Raw genomic sequence first — 25482 nt, forward strand, 5'->3', positions numbered from 1 at the left:
GCACGTTTTGCGCAAAATTGGTCTTAAAACGTTGCGGCTGTGCCGCACGTAGACCGTCACACATCTCAAAATGTTTTGATAACTTAAGATCCTCACTTGTCTAAATGATGTTCATTCACCTGTCGGGCTCATGGGCTCTTGAGTATAACTCGAGCCCTGGATTGTTTTGAGTGTTTTTGAGGAAATGATCCAACAATGATGCACCGATGCTTTTTACTGGTAATTGCCAGGGGCGACTGGGTTATAAAGCGTCTCCATGTAAAGTGCTCTTGTTTCATCCCTTTACAACGATAATGTTCTATTTCCTCTCTACTAATTGGTTTGCAGGAGATGTGCATAAGTGGACGAGCATTTCACGCTTGATTTTGTGCACAATTTCACAGGTCTTAGGGAGCCAATAGGCCTCTTTAGGAGCCAATAGGCCTCTTTAGGAGCCGATAGGCCTCTTTGGGAGCCTCTTTGGGAGCCGATAGGCCTCTTTAGGAGCCAATAGGCCTCTTTAGGAGCCGATAGGCCTCTTTGGGAGCCTCTTTGGGAGCCAATAGGCCTCTTTAGGAGCCAATAGGCCTCTTTAGGAGCCGATAGGCCTCTTTGGGAGCCTCTTTGGGAGCCGATAGGCCTCTTTAGGAGCCTCTTTGGGAGCCGATAGGCCTCTTTAGGAGCCTCTTTGGGAGCCAATAGGCCTCTTTAGGAGCCAATAGGCCTCTTTAGGAGCCAATAGGCCTCTTTAGGAGCCGATAGGCCTCTTTGGGAGCCTCTTTGGGAGCCGATAGGCCTCTTTAGGAGCCTCTTTGGGAGCCGATAGGCCTCTTTAGGAGCCGATAGGCCTCTTTGGGAGCCTCTTTGGGAGCCGATAGGCCTCTTTAGGAGCCAATAGGCCTCTTTAGGAGCCAATAGGCCTCTTTAGGAGCCAATAGGCCTCTTTAGGAGCCGATAGGCCTCTTTGGGAGCCTCTTTGGGAGCCGATAGGCCTCTTTAGGAGCCTCTTTGGGAGCCGATAGGCCTCTTTAGGAGCCGATAGGCCTCTTTGGGAGCCTCTTTGGGAGCCGATAGGCCTCTTTAGGAGCCAGAATCATGCGCACTCAAATTAAACATTTTGTTTATTAACTTTGAAATATTTTGAAACAAGTACCATTGCCGTTACAATCCCCTAGCGCTATTGCGACGGAGACAGTTGTTGTTGTTGTTGTTGTTGTTGTTGTTGTTGTTGTTGTTGTTGTTGTTGTTGTTGTTGTTGTTGATGATGATGATGATGATGATGATGATGATGATGATGATGATGATGATGATGATGATGATGGTGATGATGATGATGATGATGATGATGGTGATGGTGATGGTGATGGTGATGGTGATGGTGATGGTGGTGATGATGATGATGATGATGATGATGATGATGATGGTAGCCAACTGAAAAGGTGCCTTTACCGCCACCTACTGTAGTTGTACGACTTCAAAGTATGTGTTTAAAAAAAAAAAAAAAAAAGAGATGGAGAGAGAAAGATTGAGAGAGCCGGAGAGCTGCTCGAGAGAGAAAGAGCACAGAGACATTTGTCTAATATTGATTTAATGTGTTTTGTTGTCATAGGCAGTACACCATGTCATATTTTCAATCTCATGTATTCTTCTTCTTCTTCTTCTTCTTCTTCTTTGGTGTTTTATGGCGGTTGGTATCCAACTGTTACATTACCGCCACCTACTGTAGTTGTACATCTTAGACTTTAGACGTTATTCTTTAGACATCAGGATGCAGTGTCATAAAGGCCCAGACTGTAGAACGTCACCCGTGACACCCTCCTTTACATTAAGTCCTCTCATTCAACTACAGTAGGTGGTGGTAATGTAACACTTGGATACAAACCGGCATAAAACACCAAAGAAGAAGAAGAAGATTCAAAGTATGACTACAGAAGATGGCGGTAAATGCACCTTGAGTTGAGTTGAGTTGAGTTGAGTGCGTTCACCTCTTCACCTCTGCTTCAATTGTCTCGTCTGCTTTTGTAGCAGCAGAGTCTGTCTCACATGTCTAGGGTCTTCACTGACCAATCAGGGTAAGAAACTCTTTTCTTTGGAGTAGGTTTGACCAAAATTACCTTTCTGGTCATATCATAGTTTTTAAAAGAGTTTAAAAGTGTTTTGGGTATTGCTCAGTGGCAGAGCAATCCTGTAATCAGGATTTGATTTGATTAAAGAAAAAAATGAAATAATCATATACATATATGTGGTTGATGTATATTCATATACATCAACCACATATAATACATAATTTGAAAGCTCTGAGCCTTTCCGTTGTCACCAGGGGGTAACATGTTCAATACGTCATTCACCATCGGAGCATCGGACCGTCGGACCACCCGTCAGACCCGCCCACTCTCTCCCCACAGACTTCCATTCATTTGAGCAGTTATGAGTATGACATGAGCACAGCACGATGCCAGGAGTGTTTGGAGTGTTTTTGGAGGACGTGCCTCGCTCGCGCTGCTCTTGTCGCGCGCATGTTCAGTTCACTTCAGGATGCCGGCAATACCGTTAGCCAGGGGGTGTGGCCACCATAATATATATTTTTTCCTAACCTTTCCATCTCCAGAAAGTTACGTAGTGTTGCTTTAAGGAGGAAGAATGACTAAAGAGTAAGAACAGGGTAAACTCAATTATCAAATTAGTATTTTTGGTCTTTTCTGTAGCTCTTTGGTGAGTTTCTGGATACTTATTTTAACTTTGGAGGTTTTCTGTTCTGCCATGTGCAAATAAATGTGTTTCACAGTATGATATTTAATGTTTCAATCTTGTGTTTGTTTCATTCCTGGCGTTTTCATCGCTCAGAAATCAAACCTTGAAAAAACATAGTGTGAGCAGGTTCTCCTCTCCACAGATCTGACCTGTCATTGTTATACTGTGCATTATCTCCCTCTCAGTCTCTCCTCCTTCCCCAGCTCTGGTTGGAGTTTGCCTGCGATGGCTGCATTGGGACAGGGGCCCGGCGCGGCCCCGTGCGTCACCAAAGTGTCCCTGAGCGTGTCGTGTGAGAACCTGCTGGACATGGACGCCTTCTCCAAATCTGACCCGCTCTGTGTGCTCTACGTCAGCACGTCAGGGGCGCAGTGGTGCGAGGTGCGTACGGACTCTTTGCACCGCAGTTCACCGTAATTTACCGTAATTCACTGTAATTCACAGCAGTTCACCGTAATTCACTGTATTTCACTCTATTTCACCGCAATTCACTGCAATTCGCTGTAATTCACCGTGATTCACTGCATTTCATCGTAATTCACGTAATAATTAATCGTAATTCGCCATATTTCGCCGTAATTCACCGCAATTCACCGCAATTCACTGTAATTCACTGTAATTCACCGCAAAGTGCAGTAATATATCTGTAAAAAAAAAATTGTTTGAACTAGGGCTGTATCTATTCTTCAAAACAAAAAAAATCACAAACAGGACAAAATTTGACAGTTTGAACAGTTTTTGAAAGATCTTGAGCTTTATTAGAAGTAATAGAAGACCACATAGCATAAACACATTTCATATTCAAAAATTTAAATTAAAATTGTGGTAGAAGTGTGCAATATCGTCGCCGCCCAACTTCACACCCACCTCCAGTCAAACAACCTCTATGAACCCCTCCAATCTGGCTTCCGCCCACTTCACAGCACTGAAACAGCCCTGGTCAAAGTACTCAACGATCTCCTCACCTCTGCAGACTCCGGGGCCCTCAACATCCTGTTACTACTAGACCTCAGCGCAGCCTTTGACACTATAAACCATTCCATCCTCCTACAAAGGCTGCGCCAACTGGGTGTTGAGGGCTCTGCACTTGACTGGCTCACATCCTACCTCACCAACAGGCAAGAGTTCATTTCCCTCTCCGGTCACTCATCCACCCTCTCCCCAGTAACGCAGGGGGTCCCCCAGGGCTCAGTCCTCGGCCCCCTCCTCTTCATCTGCTACATCTTCCCCTTGGTCACATCCTCCGCCAACTCAACCTGGACTTTCACTGCTACGCTGACGACACCCAGATATACCTCACCACCAAATCCACCCAAAACCCTCCCCTCAGCCACATCGAAACCTGCATCTCTACAATAAAATCATGGCTCACTCTCAACTTCCTCAAACTGAACAGTGACAAAACAGAGCTCCTCCTCATTGGCACCAAATCCACTCTCAATAAAACTGGTCCCTTTTCACTCAGCATCGACACCTCGACCATCACCCCCTCTACCCTGGTACGCAATCTCGGTGTCATCATGGACCCCACCCTCTCCTTCACTCCCCATGTCAGCCACATCGTCAAGACCTCATACTTCCACCTCCGCCGCATCGCCAAAATCCGACACTGCCTCACCCTCCCCGCTGCTGAATCCCTCATCCATGCCTTCATCTCCTCCCGCCTCGACTACTGCAACTCCCTCCTCACTGGCATCTCCTCCCATTCCCTCCACAGACTCCAAATGGTCCAAAACTCCGCTGCCCGCCTCCTCACCCACACCCGGTCCCGTGATCACATCACTCCCGTTCTCCGCTCTCTCCATTGGCTCCCCATCAAGCAGCGCATAAACTTTAAAATACTCCTCCTCACCTTCAAAGCTCTTCACCACCTTGCCCCCCCCCTACCTGTCTGACCTCCTCATCCCCCACCGCCCCACCCGAGCTCTCCGATCCTCCTCCTCTCTCACCCTGACTGCACCAACATCCCGACTCAAAACTTTTGGCGACAGAGCATTCTCCCGAACAGCACCCCGACTCTGGAACTCCCTCCCCCAACCTGTCCGCCACTCTCCCTCACTCACAACATTCAAATCCCGCCTAAAAACATACCTCTTCACCCAAGCCTATGACCTCCCCCTCCCCTAGCCTCCTCTACCCCATTGCCTACTCTTCTACCCCCTGTTACATCCCCATCTTTTTCTCTCTACTTCTTCTGTCTTGTTCATTTTATCTGTATATTAATGTGTTCTGTACGTGTTGTCCCCCCCTGTCTGTAAATACCCCCCCTTTTGTATTATGTTCAGCGTCTTTGGGTCACTGAAAAGCGCTATATAAATAAAAGTTATTATTATTATTATTATTAATATTTTGAATATCGAGTGTCGTTTATGGTTTAAAAAAAAGCAAAAAAAATTGCAGAATAACAAAAATGTATGTGGCTAACTTGAAATGCATGGAATTCTTGTATTATTTAAACGGTTCACATTTGTGTTTTTTCTCACTTGTGAACGCTCCGTGCAGTGAGAGGAACAGAAACATCGATAATATTGAGTACATTGTCTACAATTTAAACTGTTAAAATGACCGCAAAAAGAGACAGAAAAGTGTCCAGAATCTCCCAAACAAGGGAATTAAGTGATATTACTGCCCCTTTGTGCCTCTTTTTACAGAGATTCATGTTTTGTGCGATACCCCAACCTGAACCGACACGTTTACAGACACATTTTAGCACATTTGTGACGCATTTTTGTCAACATCCTTCCCCCAAAGTGTTGAGTTTAAAACACTCTTTACGCTGAGTTTATGATTCGAAAACTTTAAACGCAAGAGAAATAGATGGATAGATCCTGTTCATTATTTGCTATGAATGATGCTCTCCATTTTTTTTTTTTAAGTCAACATCAGGTACAGGAAATCCCTTTGATTCATTGTGCGGAAAATACTCATAGTTACTCACTTAACTTATTAGGGCCAAAAATAGATAATAATAACTGTCGTCATGGGGACTAAAATGTAAATAATAACAGTGGACGTTTCTTACACCTTCTTGACCTCATTTGTTGTTCATAAATACTATATAAATATTTCTGTTTGCAAGTACTGTATTTTCCGGACTATAAGTCGCACTGGAGTATAAGTCGCACCAGCCAAAAAATGCATAATAGAGAAGAAAAAAACATATATAAGTCGCACTGGAGTGTGAAATGCAGTTGCAAGTGTGAAAATAACAAATAGTATCACATACAAGTCACTCCAGAGTATATAAGTATATAAGTATAAATATAAGTATAAGTCGCACCCCGGCCAAAACTATGAAAAGAGGTTCCCCTTATTGTCCGAAAAATACGGTAATCACATCAGACCTTGAGCGGGATCAATATTACACAGAAAAACTACCAGATATCGCTAGTATTTTGAAGGGAAAACTACGTATTTGTTATTTCAGATCGGCCGGACGGAGAAGATCATGAACTGCTTGTCTCCCAAGTTTTCCAAGTCGTTCGTCGTGGATTATTTCTTTGAGATGGTGCAGAAGCTGAAGTTCGAAGTGTACGACATCGACAACGAAAACTCGAGTTTGGTGGACGCGGACTTCCTGGGACAGCTGGAGTGCACATTGGGACAGGTACGATTTCAAAATAAAACGCACCGTTGTATTCGCGTTCCTCTGCCAAACCCGTTCTGAAAGGCGCGCGGTTCTAATCGGTGTGTTTTGTGTATTGTTTTGTTGTAGTGGCTCTATTTCAGTTCATTAGCGGGTTGTAATGATGCACTTTTGTTCTAAATTAAGTAAAAAATCTCCCTTTATCTGCATTTTGTTCTGACTTGGAGCGACTTCAAAGTATGTCATGTATTTATCATTCAAACAAATAATGAATTAACTCAAAATGACACGAGAAACGTCTGATGTATGAAGATGTCGTCAAGTAGCGTCACTTTAGCTTCATCTCGGTCTTACTTAGTAAAAAAAAAGTATTGCCTTTTCCATTCTGAACAACTAATCGATAAATCAAAATAATTATTGTCGGGTTAATCGATAATCAAAATAATCCCTGGTACAATACTGTAGTTTTGGATGTTCTTACACACATATTTACATGTTGGTTATTACAATTAAAGTTTATTTCATTTTCTAATACAAATGTTTTATATCCAGATTGTATCGTCAAGAAAATTCACAAAACCGTTGTTGCTAAGAGACAAAAGACCTGCAGGAAGAGGAACTATCACAGTGAGTTTATGGGACGGAGTTAGCAGATAATTAGCCGCTAAGCTCTCTCTTTCTCTCTCTATCCCTCTCTTTCTCTCTCTATCCCTCTCTTTCTCTCTCCTTCTCCGTTATACACATATTTTGAAGACGTATAACTGCAGTAGGTGGCGGTAAATGCACCTTTTCTATTGGCTGCCAACCGCCATTAAAAGTAACACAACAAATTAGCCGTTACCTAGTCACTAATTACCCGCTAGTTCCTGCTTAATATCCGCTAGTTAATGGCTATTTAGACGCTAGTTAGCCGCTAGTTAACTGCAAATTATCCACTAGTTGCTTGCTATTTAGCCACTAGTTACCCACTAATTATTTAGCCACTAGTTACCCGCTAATTATCCACTAGCTACTTGCTATTTAGCCACTAGTTACCCGCTAATTATCCACTAGTTACCTGCTATTTAGCCACTAGTTACTCGCTAATTATCCGTTAGTTACCCGCTCTTTAGCCACTAGTTACCCGCTAATTATCCGCTAGTTACCCGCTATTTAGCCACTAGTTACCCGCTAATTATCCACTAGCTACTTGCTATTTAGCCACTAGTTACCCGCTAATTATCCACTAGTTACCTGCTATTTAGCCACTAGTTACTCGCTAATTATCCGTTAGTTACCCGCTCTTTAGCCACTAGTTACCCGCTAATTATCCGCTAGTTACCCGCTATTTAGCCACTAGTTACCCGCTAATTATCTGCTAGTTACCTGCTATTTAGACACTAGTTACCCGCTAATCATCCGCTAGTTAGCTGCTATTTAGACACTAGTTACCCGCTAATTATCCGCTAGTTACCTGCTATTTAGACACTAGTTACCTGCTAATTATCTGCTAGTTACCTGCTATTTAGCCACTAGTTACCCGCTAATTATCCGCTAATTACCTGCTATTTAGCCACTATTTACCCTCTAATTATCCACTAGTTAGCTGCATTTTAGCCACTAGTTACCCGCTAATTATCCGCTAGTTACCCGCTCTTTAGCCACTAGTTACCCGCTAATTATCCGCTAGTTACCTGCTATTTAGCCACTAGTTACCCTCTAATTATCCGCTAGTTAGCTGCTATTTAGACACTAGTTACCCGCTAATTATCCGCTAGTTACCCGCTCTTTAGCCACTAGTTACCCGCTAATTATCCGCTAGTTACCTGCTATTTAGCCACTAGTTACCCTCTAATTATCCGCTAGTTAGCTGCTATTTAGACACTAGTTAGCTGCTATTTAGACACTAGTTAGCTGCTATTTAGACACTAGTTAGCTGCTATTTAGACACTAGTTAGCCGCTTTATTTATCGACACATCTTCTTGTTTTCAGATTTGCGCCGAGGAGAGAACAGACAACAGAGTGGTTGACTTTGAAATATCAGCGAGAAATCTGGACAAAAAGGTTTGGGATTTTGTTATACATTTTGTTTGTTTGTTTGAATGACTTAAAATGTTTGAAAGTTGTCTTTTACCGACCCTCAATCTATCATTATACTTTATTTATATTTTATTTATTGGTCCTGTTTCATATTTGATTAAATGTGTTGGAATATAGAGTTTAACAGTTTCAAATTTAGTGTTTTGTGTTAATCTGTCTTTTACATATTTTATCCTCGTTTATCCCCGTTATATTGAACGTGCTTTATGTAAATGCATTTGTTATTATTGTTCGTTGGATGCAGAATATTTCCCACTCAAACAATAGACATTTTAGTTTAAACTTTAGAGTTTATCCATAAATAATACATATAAATATGTGGTTTTTTTTTATGGCGTATCCTTGTTTCTGACCTTGTTATTGTCGATATTGGGCTGAAATTTACTACATTTGTTCTACTTAACAGGGAATTCATTCAGGAAAAACAATTTATTTAAGTATTTCATGCAACGTATACTCTTCAAAATGCCCATCTATGAAAAATAAATAGAAAACCATGTAAAGAACAGGTTATTAAGAGTTATTAAAAGGTCAAAAGTATTCCAAGCCCTGAGTTTACAGTCGGATACAGATACAGATAAGCAAAGCGCAATGTTTTAGATAAGCTTTTGTGCCGTTTGTTCACGTTTACAGAAAGCATTCACGTTTTAATCTCACGCGTGTTGTAATTGTTTGTTTCTTCACAGGATTTCTTTGGCAAATCGGACCCTTTCCTGGAGTTTTACCGGGAGACAGAGACGGGATGGCAGCTGGCTCACAGGACAGAGGTGTGTACTTAATCACCAGAGCAGAAGTACTCGAGTACAGCCCAGTTTAAGCCTTTAATGAGACTCGGGTTTGTTGTGATTGAATGATTGTCTAAGTGGCAATTGTAAGTAATTTCAACATAAGAATGGCTTTTTAAAAAAAAAAAATTCAAACCCATTTTATTTTGTTTAATGGAAATTGAAATTTACAAGTTATAAAGTCTGAACATGTTTTAAAGAAAGCCAAGATTAATGCATTTGTGTGAAATTGGCTGCATTTTCACTTGCTCTGGTTTAGTTCTGTTTTCTTTCTGTTTTCTTTCTCCTTTAGTTCTGTTTTATTTCTGCTTTCTCTCTCTGCTTTATCTCTGCTTTAGTTCTGTTTTATTTCTGCTTTAGTGCTGGTTTGAGCCCAGTGAAGTCTTGAGATTTATTTGCGGTTTCATTTTTGTTTTCTTACTTATATTGTCGTGGTCAGCTGGTTTCACTGGTCAAGACAAAATCTTTGCATCGTGTCATTATGCTAAATATATTAAATCACTCATTATCATTATTATATCATTATTATTATTATTATATTATTCCATGTTTAGATCCTTCAGATTTGACCAAGCTCTTTTCTCATAATGTTCCTTTCTTACTGCTTTTGTCTTTGTCGTGACTTCTGTGGACAATTTGCACAAAAGATCAATGTGTAAAGCTCCTCGTCCGTTTACCTTCAGCAGGAAAACCACTCTTCTAATCTCTAAATACATATGAGGAAAGTAAGAAGTTTGAGCTGTAGTAGTTGAAACCACAATACATTATTAATAGAAAGTATAATAGTCATAGTGGTTGGAGATAGACAGGAGAAAGCAGAGGTCAAGTCACGGTTTTGCAAGTCCAGTTTAGTCGATAAATCGGTCTTAGTCGTCCACAATTTTAACAGTCGACTAGTATTTTTATCAATATTAATGACTATATTATTAAACGTTTCCCATGTGGAGGAGCCCTGCGGTAGTTTGTTGACTAAAGGTGTTTTCCAACACATACATTATTATTTCAAAATGTGAGATGCCAAAGTAAATGTACTCGAGAGCACGGTACAAATACTGCATAATCCTGTATTTGTTGTTGCTTTGCAGGTGGTCAAGCACAACTTGAACCCCGTCTGGAGGCCGTTCAGAGTTTCACTACAGTCACTTTGCAACTGCAACGTGGACAAATCTGTCAAGGTGCGTCAGCCTCTTCACTACACTGAATATTAAAGGTGCCATAACAAGCTTTTTTTCACGTTTCGTAGTCTATCCTAAGTGTATAATTGATAATAATAAGGGTTGTGCAACACCCTTAACATAATAGTTAAGAAATATCACCCAGACCTTGGACCCCCTCACCAACCCGGAAATGCAAACGGCTTGGTTTGATATTCGCCCCCACCCTTGCGAAGAGCGATCTGGCTCCCCCGCCCAACCCGTGACGTAGTCTCAGAGCGTGTGTGCCCCGCCCACCCGTGACGTAATCTCAGAGCGTGTGTGCCCCGCCCACCCGTGACGTAGCCCCACAGCTGTCTGCTCCGCGCTGCGCCGCCCCGCGCGAGCGAGTGAGAAACAATAGAACTTCAGATCAACACTACTTTGAGACTAAATAAATCTGGTGTTTATTCTACAGCGTGTGTAGAACAGATATATCTATATCTATAGATCTATATCTATATATCTATCTATCTATCTATATCTATATCTATATCTATATATATATATATATATATATAAATAAAAGTCTTATGTCCATCGCGCTCTTATTTCCTGGTTTTTCGGTATTGGATAGAACTTCTCTCCGTTTATTTTCCCGGTTGCTGCATCAACTGCCACATCAACCTTCACCATTGTGATAATAGTAAAGAGTGCGATATCATTAATGACGTTTTGGGCCTCTTTGAGCCGTGTTTCGTCGTAAATCGAAGCAGAAAAACTCCGGAATGGGCTTGTGGGGAGACAGCAGCGCGGAAGGGGGTGGGAGGGGGATGGTGAGGGGGGATGGTGACGCGTGCTTGCCCTTATGACGCGGTCTTGCCCCACCGCCCGTCAGTTTGGAGATTGGAGGAAAGGAGATAGTCTGTAATATTGCTAAACACTGCGGGAATCAATCAAAAAACACTCTGGGTACATATATGAAGCACAAATAGCAATGTAAGAAGGTTAAAAGCTCTGAAAAGTCGATTTTGCATGTTATGGGACCTTCAACGCTGTGTTTGAGCTTGAGTTGATGTTGTTTCTGTTTCCATTGGTGCTCTCTGTTCTGTCGGAGGTTACCGAGCAGTGTAAGTGTGTGTAGTGTGTTTGTAGAGAGTGTGCAGTGTTGTATAGTGTGTGTTTGTAAGAGTGTATAAACGGTTATAAATGTTTTTCATGTGTTACCGCCGTCATCTGTCATCGGCCATTTTGTGCTTTATGAAGATGCAATGGTTTTAGAGACGCCGAGGGTAAAATGTGTAGGAGTAGGAGTAGGAGTAGTTGGAGTATTAGTAGGAGGAGTAGAAGTAGTATTAGTAGGATTAAGAGGGGTAGGAGGAGGAGTAGTAGGAGGAGTAGTAGGAGGAGTAGTAGGAGGAGTAGTAGGAGGAGGAGGAGGAGGAGGAGGAGGAGGAGTAGTAGTAGTAGGATTAGGAGGAGTAGTAGTAGTACGATTAGGAGGAGTAGTAGTAGTAGGATTAGGAGGAGGAGGAGTAGTAGTAGGATTAGGAGGAGGAGTAGTAGGATTAGGAGGAGTAGTAGTAGTAGTAGTAGGATTAGGAGGAGTAGTAGTAGTAGGATTAGGAGGAGTTGTAGTAGTAGGATTAGGAGGAGTTGTAGTAATAGGATAAGGAGGAGTTGTAGTAGTAGGATTAGGAGGAGTAGTAGGATTAGGAGGAGTAGTAGGATTAGGAGGAGTTGTAGGATTAGTAGTAGTAGTAGTGGTAGGTAGGTAGGTAGGTAGGTAAGTAGGAGTAGGAGGAGGAGGAGGAGGAGGAGGAGTAGAAAGATTAGTTGGAGGAGGAGGAGGAGGAGGAGGAGTAGAAAGATTAGTTGGAGGAGTAGAAAGATTAGTTGGAGGAGGAGTAGAAAGATTAGTTGGAGGAGTAGAAAGATTAGTTGGAGGAGGAGTAGAAAGATTAGGAGGAGGCGGAGTAGAAAGATTAGGAGGAGGAGGAGTAGAAAGATTAGTTGGAGGAGTAGAAAGATTAGTTGGAGGAGGAGTAGAAAGATTAGGAGGAGGCGGAGTAGAAAGATTAGGAGGAGGAGGAGTAGAAAGATTAGGCGGAGGAGGAGTAGAAAGATTAGGAGGAGGAGGAGTAGAAAGATTAGGAGGAGGAGGAGTAGAAAGATTAGGAGGAGGAGGAGAAAGCAGTAGTTGTCGCAGTTGTTCATGTAGTAGAATAAATCGAGTACATTCTGGTCATAGTAATAATAACCTTTGTTTATTTCTTTTTCTTCACTTCTTTTTTAAGCCCCTTTTCCTTTGACTGCTCTTGTGGTTCATACACACATTGCAGTGACTCACACTTGTTTTGCTCCTCTCTCTCCTCCAGATCGATTGCTATGACTACAATAACAGCGGGTCACATGACTTCATCGGGTCGTTCCAAGCCTCGCTCAGCCAAATCCAGCAGGCTTCACAGACGTACGCGGTGAGTGGCATGTATAGAACCTTTTTAAATGCTCTGAATATTCAAAATCATTTATAACTCAAACATTGTCATTGTTAACTGACATAAAATGGTTTTAAGTCTCTGCAATGCATCTGTGGATTAAATGAAAAATAATGGAGGGATGAACAAAAATCTGGATTTTGCACATTTTGAAGTACAGTATTTTTCTCCACAAACGACAAAATATCCTATCCTTTTCTGCATAAAAACAGATAATCCTGTAATTTACATCTGTACAAACATGTTCTGAAACAATGGAAGAGATTGTTATTTTTGTAATTCAGTCTTTTTCTCAAATTCTCCTGATTTGAATCCTATTAATAAAACATATATTGCAAATCTAATTTAAATAAAATACGCTTTAATGGGCACTTTTATGTTTTGTTTTAGTTTAATCTATTTTATTCTTATTTCTTTTAGTTTAATCTATTTTGATATGTTTTGTTTTAGTTTAATCTATTTTATTCTTGTGTTTTTTTCATTTTATTTTAATCTTATTTTATTATGTTTTTTTCTGGTTTCATCTATATTATTCTTATGTTTTTATATAGTTTTTATAGCTCATGTTTTGCTCGTCTTGTCAATGTTTCCAGGCTGAATTTGAGTGCGTCAATAGCAAGAAGAAACAAAAGAAGAAAGGATATAAAAACTCTGGTGTCATTGTCATTAAAAAATGCAAGGTTCGTCTGTTCTTCAAACTTTAATTCTCTACATTTTGTGTGATATTGTTCTGGGCATTGGTTTGAAACTGGGTGAAATGAATTGGTTTTGACAGTTTGAGGATTTGTACTCCAGTCACTATAGGAGCTTTGTGGTTGGTTTTAAACAGTATAAAGGAAAAAAAAAAACAGTTATATCAATGGTAATACACATTATCTGCTTTATGGAGTTATCCGATTATTGAACTCACATCAACAGCTACATCTGATGAGCGTAATCTGATTTGTTGTGAATTGGCACACGTGTTTTGGACGATCAGATTTCTCTGGCGCTCGTAAACAGACACTGAAAATCAGCTCTAACTATCGAATTATCTGATTATTCTAGTTATCTGATGATACATGGAGCAAAAAGAGGAAATAAACTACACCTGTAAAGTGTCCACGCTGCTGTATATTCACTCACCGCTGCTGCTCTTTGTTCTTTCTCTCAGATCGTTAAAGAATACACCTTCTTGGATTACGTCATGGGCGGCTGCCAGCTCAACTTCACTGTAAGTAACGAGATGAATCAGCACTTTTTACGCGTGTAAGTCGTGCTGTGGATATTTGCGACGCAACACTCCGCAACACTCTTTTTGTTGCTTTGAAGCTTCAATACATCGTTGTGGCAGTAATTGTTTTGAAATGCTAAAAAACTCTCTCAGCAACGAGCATTAGGCCAACATTAGGCGGCAGGTGCGGCGCGGCGCACGGGGAGTGCGTACGGGGAAGCACGGCGCACCGCGGCCCGTGCGCGCACCGCGCGGCCCGTGCGTTGTGATCACGGCGCGCAGTGGCCTGTGCGAGGGAGCACCCGCCCTGCTCCCCGCGCCGGCCACGGCACGCCGTGGACCATGTGGATTGAGTAAACAAACATGCGCAACAGGTTATTATTTATTTATATTAACATTATTTGGAGAATTCATAACTTACATAACATAAAGGGACTAAAGGTGAGCAGGGTCTATCAAGCTACTATCGTTTTATCAACGCGTTAACATTTTATGTGAAGCTAGTCTTTCGTCTTTTGAGGGGGGAGGGGGTCCAGAGAGAGACTGTGGTGGCTGGATCAATGCTCGTTTGGGGCGTAGGGTGTAGACAAAGGATTCACGTTGACAAAGCTCTGCAAACTTTTCAAGGTAGTTTATTTACAGAGAAAGCAGTGTCAAATACAGGACAGCAGAAAACAGCGCCCGGGTCTCCGATGATCAGGGACCCCCCTCTCTGGGCGCACCTCCCTTATATACTGAAGATGCACAAAGACCGATAAACAATATCTGACAGGTATGACCCTATCCATGTACCAACGGATTAGCCAATGAGAGTAGCACCAGGGGAAAGTTACAGAAATGAAGTCATGCGTGTGTATGCCGATGTTCAAACCTATATCTCCTTTTTCGGCCTATAGCTTCGCCTGGTGTACTCCTAGCAATAAATTACAACAGGCCTCAGTACTCCTAACACCTTGTATAAGAGTTTAAACAAACCGAGTGGGATGGAGGAGAACAGAATGTACAGTTTAGATACTTCAAGACGCAAAAAATTACGTCTTTTCAGCTTCAACCCATTTTGAGAAGATCCTTAAGTATGAATTCTCACGATATTTGCTTCACAAACTCTTGAGAATCATCCGGTCGGGCTCGTGTTGTTCGGAAGTCAAAAGGATAAACCTAAACAACAACGACAGACGTCAGGCTTTTAGCTAGAGGGCTGTCTTCCCGTATTTTGGACGGGGTATTTCGACATGTGGACGGGCATTTTCGAGTGCAAGGACGGGGTCATTTTTATTAATACATTTTAGAAAAGGGAATATCATCATTAAATCGGGCCGGGAAGCGTTTGACGATAGTCCGCCGTGGTCCGCGCCATGACAGTTTACTGTTTACAAGTGAAAATGTGCATGCTGCGCGCTGATTGGTCGACAAAGTTTGTGTGCTTGGCTCTGATTGGCTGTCGAGCCGTGGTCCGGAAAATACCGAAGCTCCACGTTTGCCGAATCTCCACAGCCAAATACCATGTAAAATACAGCGCGATACGCCGCTCCTAAGTGGCAGAGTGTGATCCGCACGGCCGAGAGGCGCAGGCGGCGCGAGAGTATGGAAAGTCAATATGCTACGAGAGGCGTGAGGGCGCCGCTCTAGATCGCCGTACGGGCGCCTCCGCGTTGATCCTTCGATGTCGGCTCTTCCTATCATTGTGAAGCAGAATTCACCAAGCGTTGGATTGTTCACCCACTAATAGGGAACGTGAGCTGGGATTAGACCGTCGTGAGACAGGTTAGTTTTACCCTACTGATGATGTGTTGTTGCAATAGTAATCTGACAGACGTACTTTGGCCTGTTTTAGCAGCACTTTGTATTTGGGTACGAGGAAGAAGTCTATGCTTTTCTCTGACTGGATTTAACTACAGTTTGATGTTTTTGGCTTGTTCTTGCTGTTGTGACTCTTCAAACAATCTTCACGTTTCTCTCGTTAGATGTGTTGTAATCTTCACGTTTCTCTCGTTAGATGTGTTGTAATCTTCACGTTTCTCTCGTTAGATGTGTTGTAATCTTCACGTTTCTCTCGTTAGATGTGTTGTAATCTTCACGTTTCTCTCGTTAGATGTGTTGTAATCTTCACGTTTCTCTCTCAGATCGCCATAGACTTCACAGGCTCAAACGGAGACCCTCGGACGCCTCAGTCTCTGCACTATATCGACCCCCGGGGCTACAACGAGTATCTGGCCGCCATCTGGGCCGTGGGCAACGTGGTCCAGGACTACGACAGGTCAGTACGACGTAAACATTCTTCTTTCAGTGGATTTTACATTTGTGGTTAGTTTTAACGGCAATGTAAATGTTCTTCTTATAGTGACAAGATGTTCCCTGCATTTGGTTTTGGAGCGATGATCCCTCCATCATGGCAGGTCAGAGCAGACATGGACTAAAACATTCCCAAATTACAGCTTTTAGTAAAAGAAAATGTGGTATAAAATCAAATGAGGTGAAAAATGGTCAAGCCACTGTCTGGTTCTTTCAATGTTTTGCTTCTTTTTTAAGTAGAATCTCACTCAAGACACTCCAAAATGGTAAATTATTTTCCATGTGGGGATCCATTAAATTAAATTCCGCTTTTTTTATATTTTTGATTTTTTTAATATGGAAGATCATTTGTTTAATCTGATTTTCAATTAAATTTAAGCAAATTTCTCACTTTGAATTTTTTATATTTTTTTTACTTTCAGCAAAAAAAAATAGAGAGCATATTTTAAAATTATAATAAAAATACTCATTAAATTAAATTATTTTTTGTAATGCCCAAAATCACAATAGCAGTGGCCTCAGAGGGCAATAAATGATGTTGTGTTTTACTGTTTTACTGTTAAACTTGTATTAGTTGCAGTTGCTACAATAATTTATCATTTAAAATATAATATAGAACTTAACAGGTTGTTAATGCGGTATCTGCATAGAATGTTACGATATATTTAATTGTATTACAAATTCTTCACATGTCATAATAGTATTTAAAAAAATAAAATAAAATAAAAGTAATTCACTTTTTTTACCTGATTAATTGAAACTAATGTCATGTTGTCTAATATTTCTTTCCTATTTGCAGGTCTCACATGAGTTTCCCATCAACTTTGACCCATCAAACCCATTTTGTGCAGGTTTGTCACTTAACAACCCATTAATTCATTATTAAATCATACCACTGCCAGAGAAAAGTTAACATTTTCAAACTTTTACACAATTTACCCTTAAACACTTGAAATAACAATTAATTAAATAAGCATTTTCATTCATAAAGTCCATGTATTCTGCTCAAAATTGTATGTAAACGATGCAAAAGTAATGATTCATTTGGATCTCAGGTGTAGAGGGCGTGGTCCAGGCCTATCAACAGTGCCTCCCACAGGTGAAGCTTTACGGACCCACAAACTTCTCTCCGATCATCAATCACGTGGCTCAGTTCGGACGACAGGCTATGCAGCAGAAGACGGCGTCCGTGAGTTTTTATTGAGCGCTGACATTTTTAACGAGGACGTGTTATGTAAAATTAACTTTAAACTTTAAACTCGATTCATCCATGTTTGAGTAATCCTGCGTCGTTTTACCCGTTACCCGTGCCCATAATCCTGCGTTTAATTAAAGTGCCTATGACAGGTATTTACGATTTTCTAATTTTGACTCTATTTGGTGTATTTATACCTGTTGTACATATAAATTATAGTTTTACGCCAATCGAGCAGGTATTTGTGGAGAAAATGTGGAAAAATCAGTAGAAAATGACAGGAAGTGACATCACACTAGGGACATTCCAGTCAAAGTTTATGCAAAATTCACACAAAGAAACCACTTTTTTGACCCTTTAAACATTAATTCAACAAAATAAAGTTGCTTTATTGAATTGCGATATTAGATGAGTTTTTGCCCAGTGTTTGCTGGGTAATTTCCTAGTGTGATGTCATCAATTGCAAACAGAAAGTGAAATTATAAACCTAAAAAAGGTGCTTTTCATTAATAATTTGTTTTAAATATTTTTTTGCAAAATTCGAAATATATTTATCTTGACTACATTTTGGTTCAATGATTATTCCAACCAGTCACTGGGATAGGCTCCAGTCACCCGCGACCCCGAAAGGGAACAAGCGGTAGAAAATGGATGGATGGATTATTCCAACCTGTCAGAGGCACTTTAAGATTATTATTTTAAGATTTATCCTCTGCCTGCTCTGGTGGAATTCCCACAGAGAGCTATTGCTACAGATTGGATTTGTCCATGATCCCCGTATGTTATCGGACACGTTTCGACTGGTTCAGCGATCTCTGTGAGCGATCCGGTGCGGCCCCTGAGAGGTCGAGCCCCCAAAGCCGACCAGCCCGCTTTCGGCTCTCGATTGGATAAAAGTGAACGTAGACTCATGTGAAAACAAGACTGCGAAAAGCTTGTTTACTCTGAATACTGATCGTGTTTTTTGTGAACCCCTGAGACTGGCCTTCTGAGTATAACTCCGTCGGAAGCGTTCCAAAGTGCTCTAAACCGGTTTGGGGGACAGGGGTCGGTTGAAACGTGGCTATAGTTGATTTGAAACTCGCCGTTGTCGTTTCGCAGCAATACTTCGTGCTCCTGATCATCACAGACGGCGTGATCACGGACATGGACCAAACGCGCAGCGCCATCGTCAACGCGTCCCGTCTGCCCATGTCCGTCATCATCGTGGGAGTGGGCGGGGCCGACTTTAGCGCCATGGAGTTCCTCGACGGCGACGACGGCACTTTGCGCTCCGCGGCGGGTGAAGCGGCCATGAGGGACATTGTGCAGTTCGTCCCTTTCAGACAGTTTCAAAACGTAAGATTTGTTTCTCCATTTTGAGTTTATATATTTCTGTGGTGCGTGGGATTTTGGTGCCGTTTGGTTTCTTTGACAATTGGGCTTGAATTTATGGGTTGTGCTTAACAAAATAACATTAAATAACAACATAATTTAAAGGTGCACTTAGTTATTTCTTGGAATATTCAAATGTATCACATTAAACATATTTTTTAACATGAATGCGACCATCCAAGCCTGTCACAATAAATACTATATGGACTTATCGTTCACTAAATAATAAGATGGGACAATATTGTATGGGTTCAATATTCATTATGTGTACATTTTCTAAAAAATAAATAGTAAAATAATTGAAAAGTTTCAGTATTCTCGTTTATCGCAATAGTTCTGTGTACGTGTTGATTGTTGGCAAGCGGAAAGACACAATTTTACTGTAATTGGGATTATTAACAAAAACTAAACACATTTAACAGTGGTAGATTATTATTTTTGATTTCTTTACCAATTTGCCAAAATAGTTCACTCCAACATATAAAACTCAAGGTTATTGAGGTTATTATTATATATAATGTACGGAAGAACTGCAGCGAACATCTAAAAGTAAAATTAACATATATATTTAGACATTTTTTGTTAAACTGATGAAACAATGAATGCACCACAAAACTTCGTCTATTTAATTGTTCGCTTATTGCAGGCAGGTACAGCAGCACTGGCCCAGAGCGTTTTGGCGGAGTTGCCCGATCAAGTGGCCTCCTTCTTCAATTTGTTTGAGCTGAAACCCCCCACCGAGCCGCCTCCCTCCTAGAAACGTAGGCTCTCCTCTCTAGCCCCGTCCCGTCTCTGTGATGCAAAAATAAAGCTTACCAAGCATGCAACTAATCCTGCGCTTTAATCTAATTTTCTTTTGAAGGACACATATTATGCTGAATTTAGTTTTTTGAGCTTAACTAGGTCATAACATCAAAAACGTACGAAAACACTCAGTTTCAAACTTCCCCGATTTGTGACGTCAAAGGTTGAGATCTAGAGTTTGTAAAAAAGTTCTGTCTCAAATCACGCTCATTACAACCCCGTGTTGTGCTTCACGGAGACGTGGCTCAGCGAATCCGTCCCGGACTGCGGGATGCGGGCTTCTAGCTTCCAGCTGCTCTGGGCTGATGGACTGAGACATCTCTCCGGGAAGCGGCGAGGTGGCGGAGTTTGTTTCTACATCAACAATGCCTGGTCTCTCCTGATCCGGAAAATCTCTTCATCAACTGCAAACCATTTTATTCGCCGCGTGAGTTTGTCTCATTTATTCTGGCTGCTGTTTACATCCCGCCGAGCGTGTGCGTGCAGGAGGCGGAGTGCATGCTCACGGAGCAGATCAGGAGCATAGAGCAGACCTTCCTGGACTCCTTGTGTATTATCCTGGGCGATTTTAAGAAGGGGAATCTCAGCCACGAACTACCAAAGTACAGACCGTTTATTAAAGTCCCGACCAGAGAGCAGAACACGCTGGATCACTGCTACACAACAGTCAGCAATGCCTTCCGCGCTGTGGCTCGTCAGATCACGTCATGATCACCTGATCCCCACGTACAGACAGAGGCTGAAGCTCTCCAAACCTGTAGTGAGGACTTCTAAGAGGTGGACCAATGAGGCAGTGGAGGAGCTACGAGCGTGTTTGGACGTTACAGACTGGGAGGTGTTCAGAGCCGCCACAGACAGTTAGGATGAATACACGGACACTGTGACGTCATACATTCGATTCTGTGAGGACAGCATTATACCATCATACACTTTCAACAATGACAAACCCTGGTTCACACCCAAACTGAGGCAGTTGAGGCAGCAGAAGGAGGTAGGGCACAGGGCCGGTGACAGAGAGCGCTACAAAGATGCAAAGTACGGATTTAGCAGGGAGGTGTCGAGAGCTAGAGCCCAGTACAATACGTGTCTGAAGCAGCAGTTCTCCAACAACAATCCCGCCTCTGTGTGGAGTGGCCCCGCCTCTGTGTGGAGTGGCCCCGCCTCTGTGTGGAGTGGCCACGCCTCTGTGTGGAGTGGCCCCGCCTCTGTGTGGAGTGGCCACGCCTCTGTGTGGAGTGGCCACGCCTCTGTGTGGAGTGGCCCCGCCTCTGTGTGGAGTGGGCTCTGGCTTCTCACCATCTACAAGCCCAGAGCCCCCTTTCTGCAAATGACAGAAAACTGGCCCAACAACTCAATTCCTTCTACTGCAGATTTGACACCCCCTCCCCCACTGTGGCCACCTCTGCCAACCCAACCCGGATCCCCCCCACGTGCCCCACCCCGCTCACAATTCAGGAACAGGATGTAAGCAGACTAATTTGTAAATCCAACCCTTGAAAAGCTGTCGGACCACACCACCCTCATCGGGCTCATCTGGGACGGGGGAGTCTGTCTACAGGAGGGAGGTGGACCGGCTGGTGTCCTGGTGCAGCGGTAACAACCTGGAGTTCAACGCCCAGAAAGCAGTGGAGATGATAGTGGACTTCAGGAAAGGCAAAGCCCCCCAGCCCCCCCTCACCATCTCGGACTCCCCCATCTCCACTGTGGACTCCCTCCGCTTTCTCGGCAGCACCATCACCCGGGACCTCAAGTGGGAGCCCACCATCAGTTCCCAGCAGAGAATGTACTTCCTGCGGCAGCTGAGGAAACCCAAGCTGCCAGCGCAGATGATGGAGCAGTTCTACACAGCCATCATTGACTCCATCCTCACCTCCTCCATCCTCACCTCCTCCATCACCGTGTGGTACGCTGGAGCCACAGCCAGGGACAGAGACTACAGCGGTCCATCCGGGCCAGAACCTCCCTTCACAAGAACAGGTTCTTTCCCTCTGCCGTTGAACTCATGAACACTGCTTAAGCACCTTGCACTCACTGCACTGTTCACTTGTTATTGTACTACATAACTGTATATTGTATTATGTACATATCATGCCGTTTTGTATTCATTGTTCAATGTTTTGTTGTTTGTGTTGCACCGACTCACCAGGACAAGTTCCTATGTTTGTGAATTTTGTTCATTGACAAATGACAATAAACCTTATTCTGATTCTGATTCTGATTCTGCTGCATTAGCCTGTCGGGTCGAGCTAGCTTTTGGTTATTTCCTCATGGTAATTCCCTCTGCTTCCAGACAGAGTGCTTTCACAAATCCTCATAAAGCAACGCACGACTGATTAAAAAAACGTCACGTACGTTATTTTAAGTTCTAAAACACGTGATGCCACTGTAAAATTATTCAAGAGCGTGTTTAAAGGACAGTAACGATACAGACAATGCAGAATATGTGTCCTTTAATCGCCGTAACATCGAGCCTGTGAGTGTTGATTAATCTACTAAACGCAATGTTGGAATGGAGTGGTTGTGCAATATAATGTTCTGCAATCTTTGTTTCTTTTGACTCGTAAAACTATTGCAGTGGTTCCCCAACTTTTCACAACAGGGTCAAAGGTGACTCCCTGTGACAGAAACGCAATTAAACGTCACAAAAGGAGCGGACTTATAGTTGGAGGACAGGTCCGAAGTCTACGGTTGAATTTGCTGTTTAATTGTGCGATCGCAGATGTTTTACCCTGGTTTATGTTTCATATCTCTGTAAATACTCTACCTGTCCACATGAAACGAAAACGGGCACAAAGTCCAACGTCTTCTGTCGGCGTAAATAAACAAAAGCTTCAGAAAAATGTTCCATTGTTCAACGACGTGATTGTCGTCAGTTGAAAGGACTTTTAACTGTGAGATTTAAACCGCAAATTTGTGGAGCCAATCCCAAATATTTTAGTTTTACGATTATTGTGAGGATAAAACATCACGATTTAACGATTATTCAGGATTATTTAGACTGTGACCAAACAACAGTGAAATCTTGTTACTGTTCCTCAAGTTTGTGCCTGACAAAATAAAGTTAAATGTGACAAAAACAGCCAGATAATTAAAAATCTTTACATTTATGCAGACTTTTTGGACTTTATATTGAACAAAAGATACTTAATATTGCTTCTAAAATGGTCATAATTGTTAATTTTTGTTCTTACGAGTATATTGTGACATGAATAATCAACGTTTATCGATTAACCGAATAATCTTGACATTCCAAATCCCAAACAAATAATAAGATTTGACATTTATGGATCATTATTTTAGATATTTCTATTAAAAGAACATGAATCTTCCATAGATTTGTATAGAACCTCTCTCTACAATCACTGCACCTGTGCACCACCACTCGTACTCACACCACAGTTTGAGAACCACTGGGGTTTTGTCTGTATTTTGAATTAAACTGATTTTGGATACCGTTTAAATTGTGCTTTCTTTCTATTTTTATTTTAGGGTCCGCCGGAGCTGCTGGCTCAGAGCGTTTTGGCAGAAGTCCCGGGGCAAGTGACGAGTTTCTTCAGTGCGATGAGTCTGAGGCCCCCGGGCACCAGCGATGAACCCGCCTGACGCTCCGAGCCCCTGACGCTCCGAGCCCCTGACGCTCCGAGCCCCTGACGCTCCGAGCCCCTGACGCTCCGAGCCCCTGAACTCACATCCTTTCACAGAGGATCACCACGGATCAGGTCTGGAATGTGACCAGGACTAAAGACCAGTGCTAAAGACCAGGACTGAACCGGGACAACAAGGCCAGACCAAGCCACATCTGAATCAGGAGTAAACCATTAACTAAAACATGATTGAATTCTAACAGGAAGACAACTGACCACTCTAAACGAAGCAAGGTCCAGCTAAACTAAACTAGACCAGGACTAAACCCAGACTAGACTGGGACTAAACCCAGACTAGACTGGGACTGAACCCAGACTAGACCGGGACTGAACCCAGACTAGACCGGGACTGAACCCAGACTAGACCGGGTCTGAACCCAGACTAGACCGGGACTGAACCCAGACTAGACCGGGACTAAACCCAGACTAGACCAGGACTAAACCCAGATTATACCGGGACAGAAACTGTAATAAAACATGGACCACACAAAAATGTAATTAACAGTACATTAAGTTAATATTGTACTAAAACTATTTAACAGGACTAAACCAAATGAACTGAGGCTTGACTAGGACTAAACCCTCCATGATCTGGACTAGAGCAGAACCAGAACTCATTTTACACCTGATGGAGTGAACAGCGGAATAACAATCAAAATGGTCAGGGCCTCAGCTCCCCCTGCTGACCGCTCCCGCCTGGTCCCCAGTGCCCCTCCCTCCCTGCCTGCCCCTCCCTCCCTGCCTGCCCATCCAAGAGATGCCAGAGTTTTTAGTTTATTTGATGAATATGCCACTTACTATGACCGTGATACGAGCAGCTTCTGAAAGATACATCCTGGTGTATGTCACTGATGTTGGACTCTTCAGAGGGATAAATGTACAATAGGCTCAATGATCACGCTGCGATCACGCCTATTCATTCACAATGTTTTATTACTCCTTCTTTTTTTACCCACAATAGTATGTATATGTCATGTCATTGCCCTTTGTTTAAAACTAACTCTGCAAGTCTATCCTGAGAAATGACATCACCATATTATTTTTATTTTTTATTTTTTTTAGATTTTTTAATACTGGCTCTGTTGAGTTTTTAGTTTTTTTTGCCGTCTCAACCAATCATAATGAAGGACCTAGTTTTCCAAATAGATAATCTAACGATTTATAATTACAAATATTATAAAACATATATTTCTAATCCAAATATAATAAAGTGCCAATTGTTTCTTAAAGCCATACTTTATAACTTAAGTAGATTTGTTTTATGTGTATGTACTTTTTACCATGTATGTAACTTGTAAATGCTGGACTGAAGAGGCCTCCATGTTGTTTTGTCTTTAAAGATTGTTGTTGTTGTTGTTTATATCAGATGTTTCATATACAGTGCATTCAAAAGTTCTAAATCTTTATTGTTATGTTCTATTTTTGGATACATTGCTTTCTGTCTATGCTGCTGGAACTTTTCTTGTTTTTATTACTTAAGTCTCTTTGTATCTTTTGGACTGATAAGTACTGTGGAACGTCAAAATACTCGCATGTTTACAGTACAGTAAGAATAAGGATAATACATTTCAATGAAAAACACTTTGCCTTAAGTATTAACTTTTTAATGTCTCGTAGTGTTTCGTCTGCACTGACTGTTATGGCATTGACTCGTTTTAATCGACTGCATCTAAACGTGCTGATGTCATCGATATAAAAGCCATAGTAACTGCCAATGTAAAAAGACTGGATATTTGTAAAATACTGCTCTGAAAATGGCTCATCTGATTTTCAAAAATATTGTACGATGTAAAATGTTTTATAATACATAATAAATATGAACAGTACTCAAACTAGTATTTCTGTATTATTTGTTTTGTGTATTCTAGCTTAATGTTTTAAATATAGTTTTGTTTTTATGCTAAACAATAAAGACTTGTCTTATGTAGGTTGTTAAAGCTGCACTGTGTAACTTTTCTGATCGAAGGTCCGTCTCCATGGCGATATTATTGCTTTGCTCAGAATGGATGCCATAGAAACAAGCCAGTGGCACCGCCAGGCTTACAGGTCAGATCTGTGGAGCGGTGAATGTTTTTTGCCATAAAAATGAACATTCCAAGCAAACAATGATCACGTGTGGACGCCTACCAGGAAACAAAAACATAGTGC

The 25482-nt window shown here is 41.9% G+C and overlaps 1 protein-coding gene across 2 annotated transcripts; it reads left to right on the plus strand.

Annotated features, from left to right (window-relative positions):
* The first annotated feature begins 2920 nt into the window (after nucleotides 1-2920).
* Nucleotides 2921-25166, plus strand: LOC140364383 (copine-3-like). 2 transcript variants are annotated; one of them, XM_072450490.1, is made up of 16 exons: nucleotides 2921-3111; nucleotides 6158-6337; nucleotides 6869-6943; nucleotides 8289-8360; nucleotides 9083-9163; nucleotides 10267-10356; nucleotides 12693-12791; nucleotides 13406-13492; nucleotides 13966-14025; nucleotides 16149-16282; nucleotides 16367-16421; nucleotides 17117-17168; nucleotides 17373-17506; nucleotides 18614-18850; nucleotides 19533-19647; nucleotides 23180-23301. In XM_072450490.1, exons 1-15 carry the CDS (start codon nucleotides 2956-2958, stop codon nucleotides 19641-19643), a joined length of 1623 nt encoding a protein of 540 aa, XP_072306591.1. In that variant the 5' UTR covers nucleotides 2921-2955; the 3' UTR covers nucleotides 19644-19647; nucleotides 23180-23301. The 2 variants fall into 2 exon arrangements, with proteins under 2 accessions (XP_072306591.1, XP_072306590.1); XM_072450489.1 differs by lacking the exon at nucleotides 19533-19647 and having other exon boundaries at nucleotides 23180-25166.
* Nucleotides 25167-25482: the final 316 nt, after the last annotated feature.

The sequence above is a fragment of the Eucyclogobius newberryi genome, unplaced genomic scaffold (genome assembly GCF_026437365.1).
Source record: "Eucyclogobius newberryi isolate DKJ021-1_F unplaced genomic scaffold, fEucNew1.0.hap1 SCAF_18, whole genome shotgun sequence".
NCBI lineage: Eukaryota > Metazoa > Chordata > Actinopteri > Gobiiformes > Gobiidae > Eucyclogobius > Eucyclogobius newberryi.

What these genes read in the sequence shown, in the direction of transcription:
- LOC140364383 (XM_072450489.1), top strand. Translation starts at nt 2,956, where the DNA reads ATGGCTGCATTGGGACAGGGGCCCGGCGCGGCCCCGTGCGTCACCAAA. An exon ending in AGCTGGCTCACAGGACAGAG is followed by an intron (nt 9,164 to 10,266) that starts GTGTGTACTTAA and finishes GTTGCTTTGCAG; the next exon opens with GTGGTCAAGCACAACTTGAA. An exon ending in ACGTGGACAAATCTGTCAAG is followed by an intron (nt 10,357 to 12,692) that starts GTGCGTCAGCCT and finishes TCTCTCCTCCAG; the next exon opens with ATCGATTGCTATGACTACAA.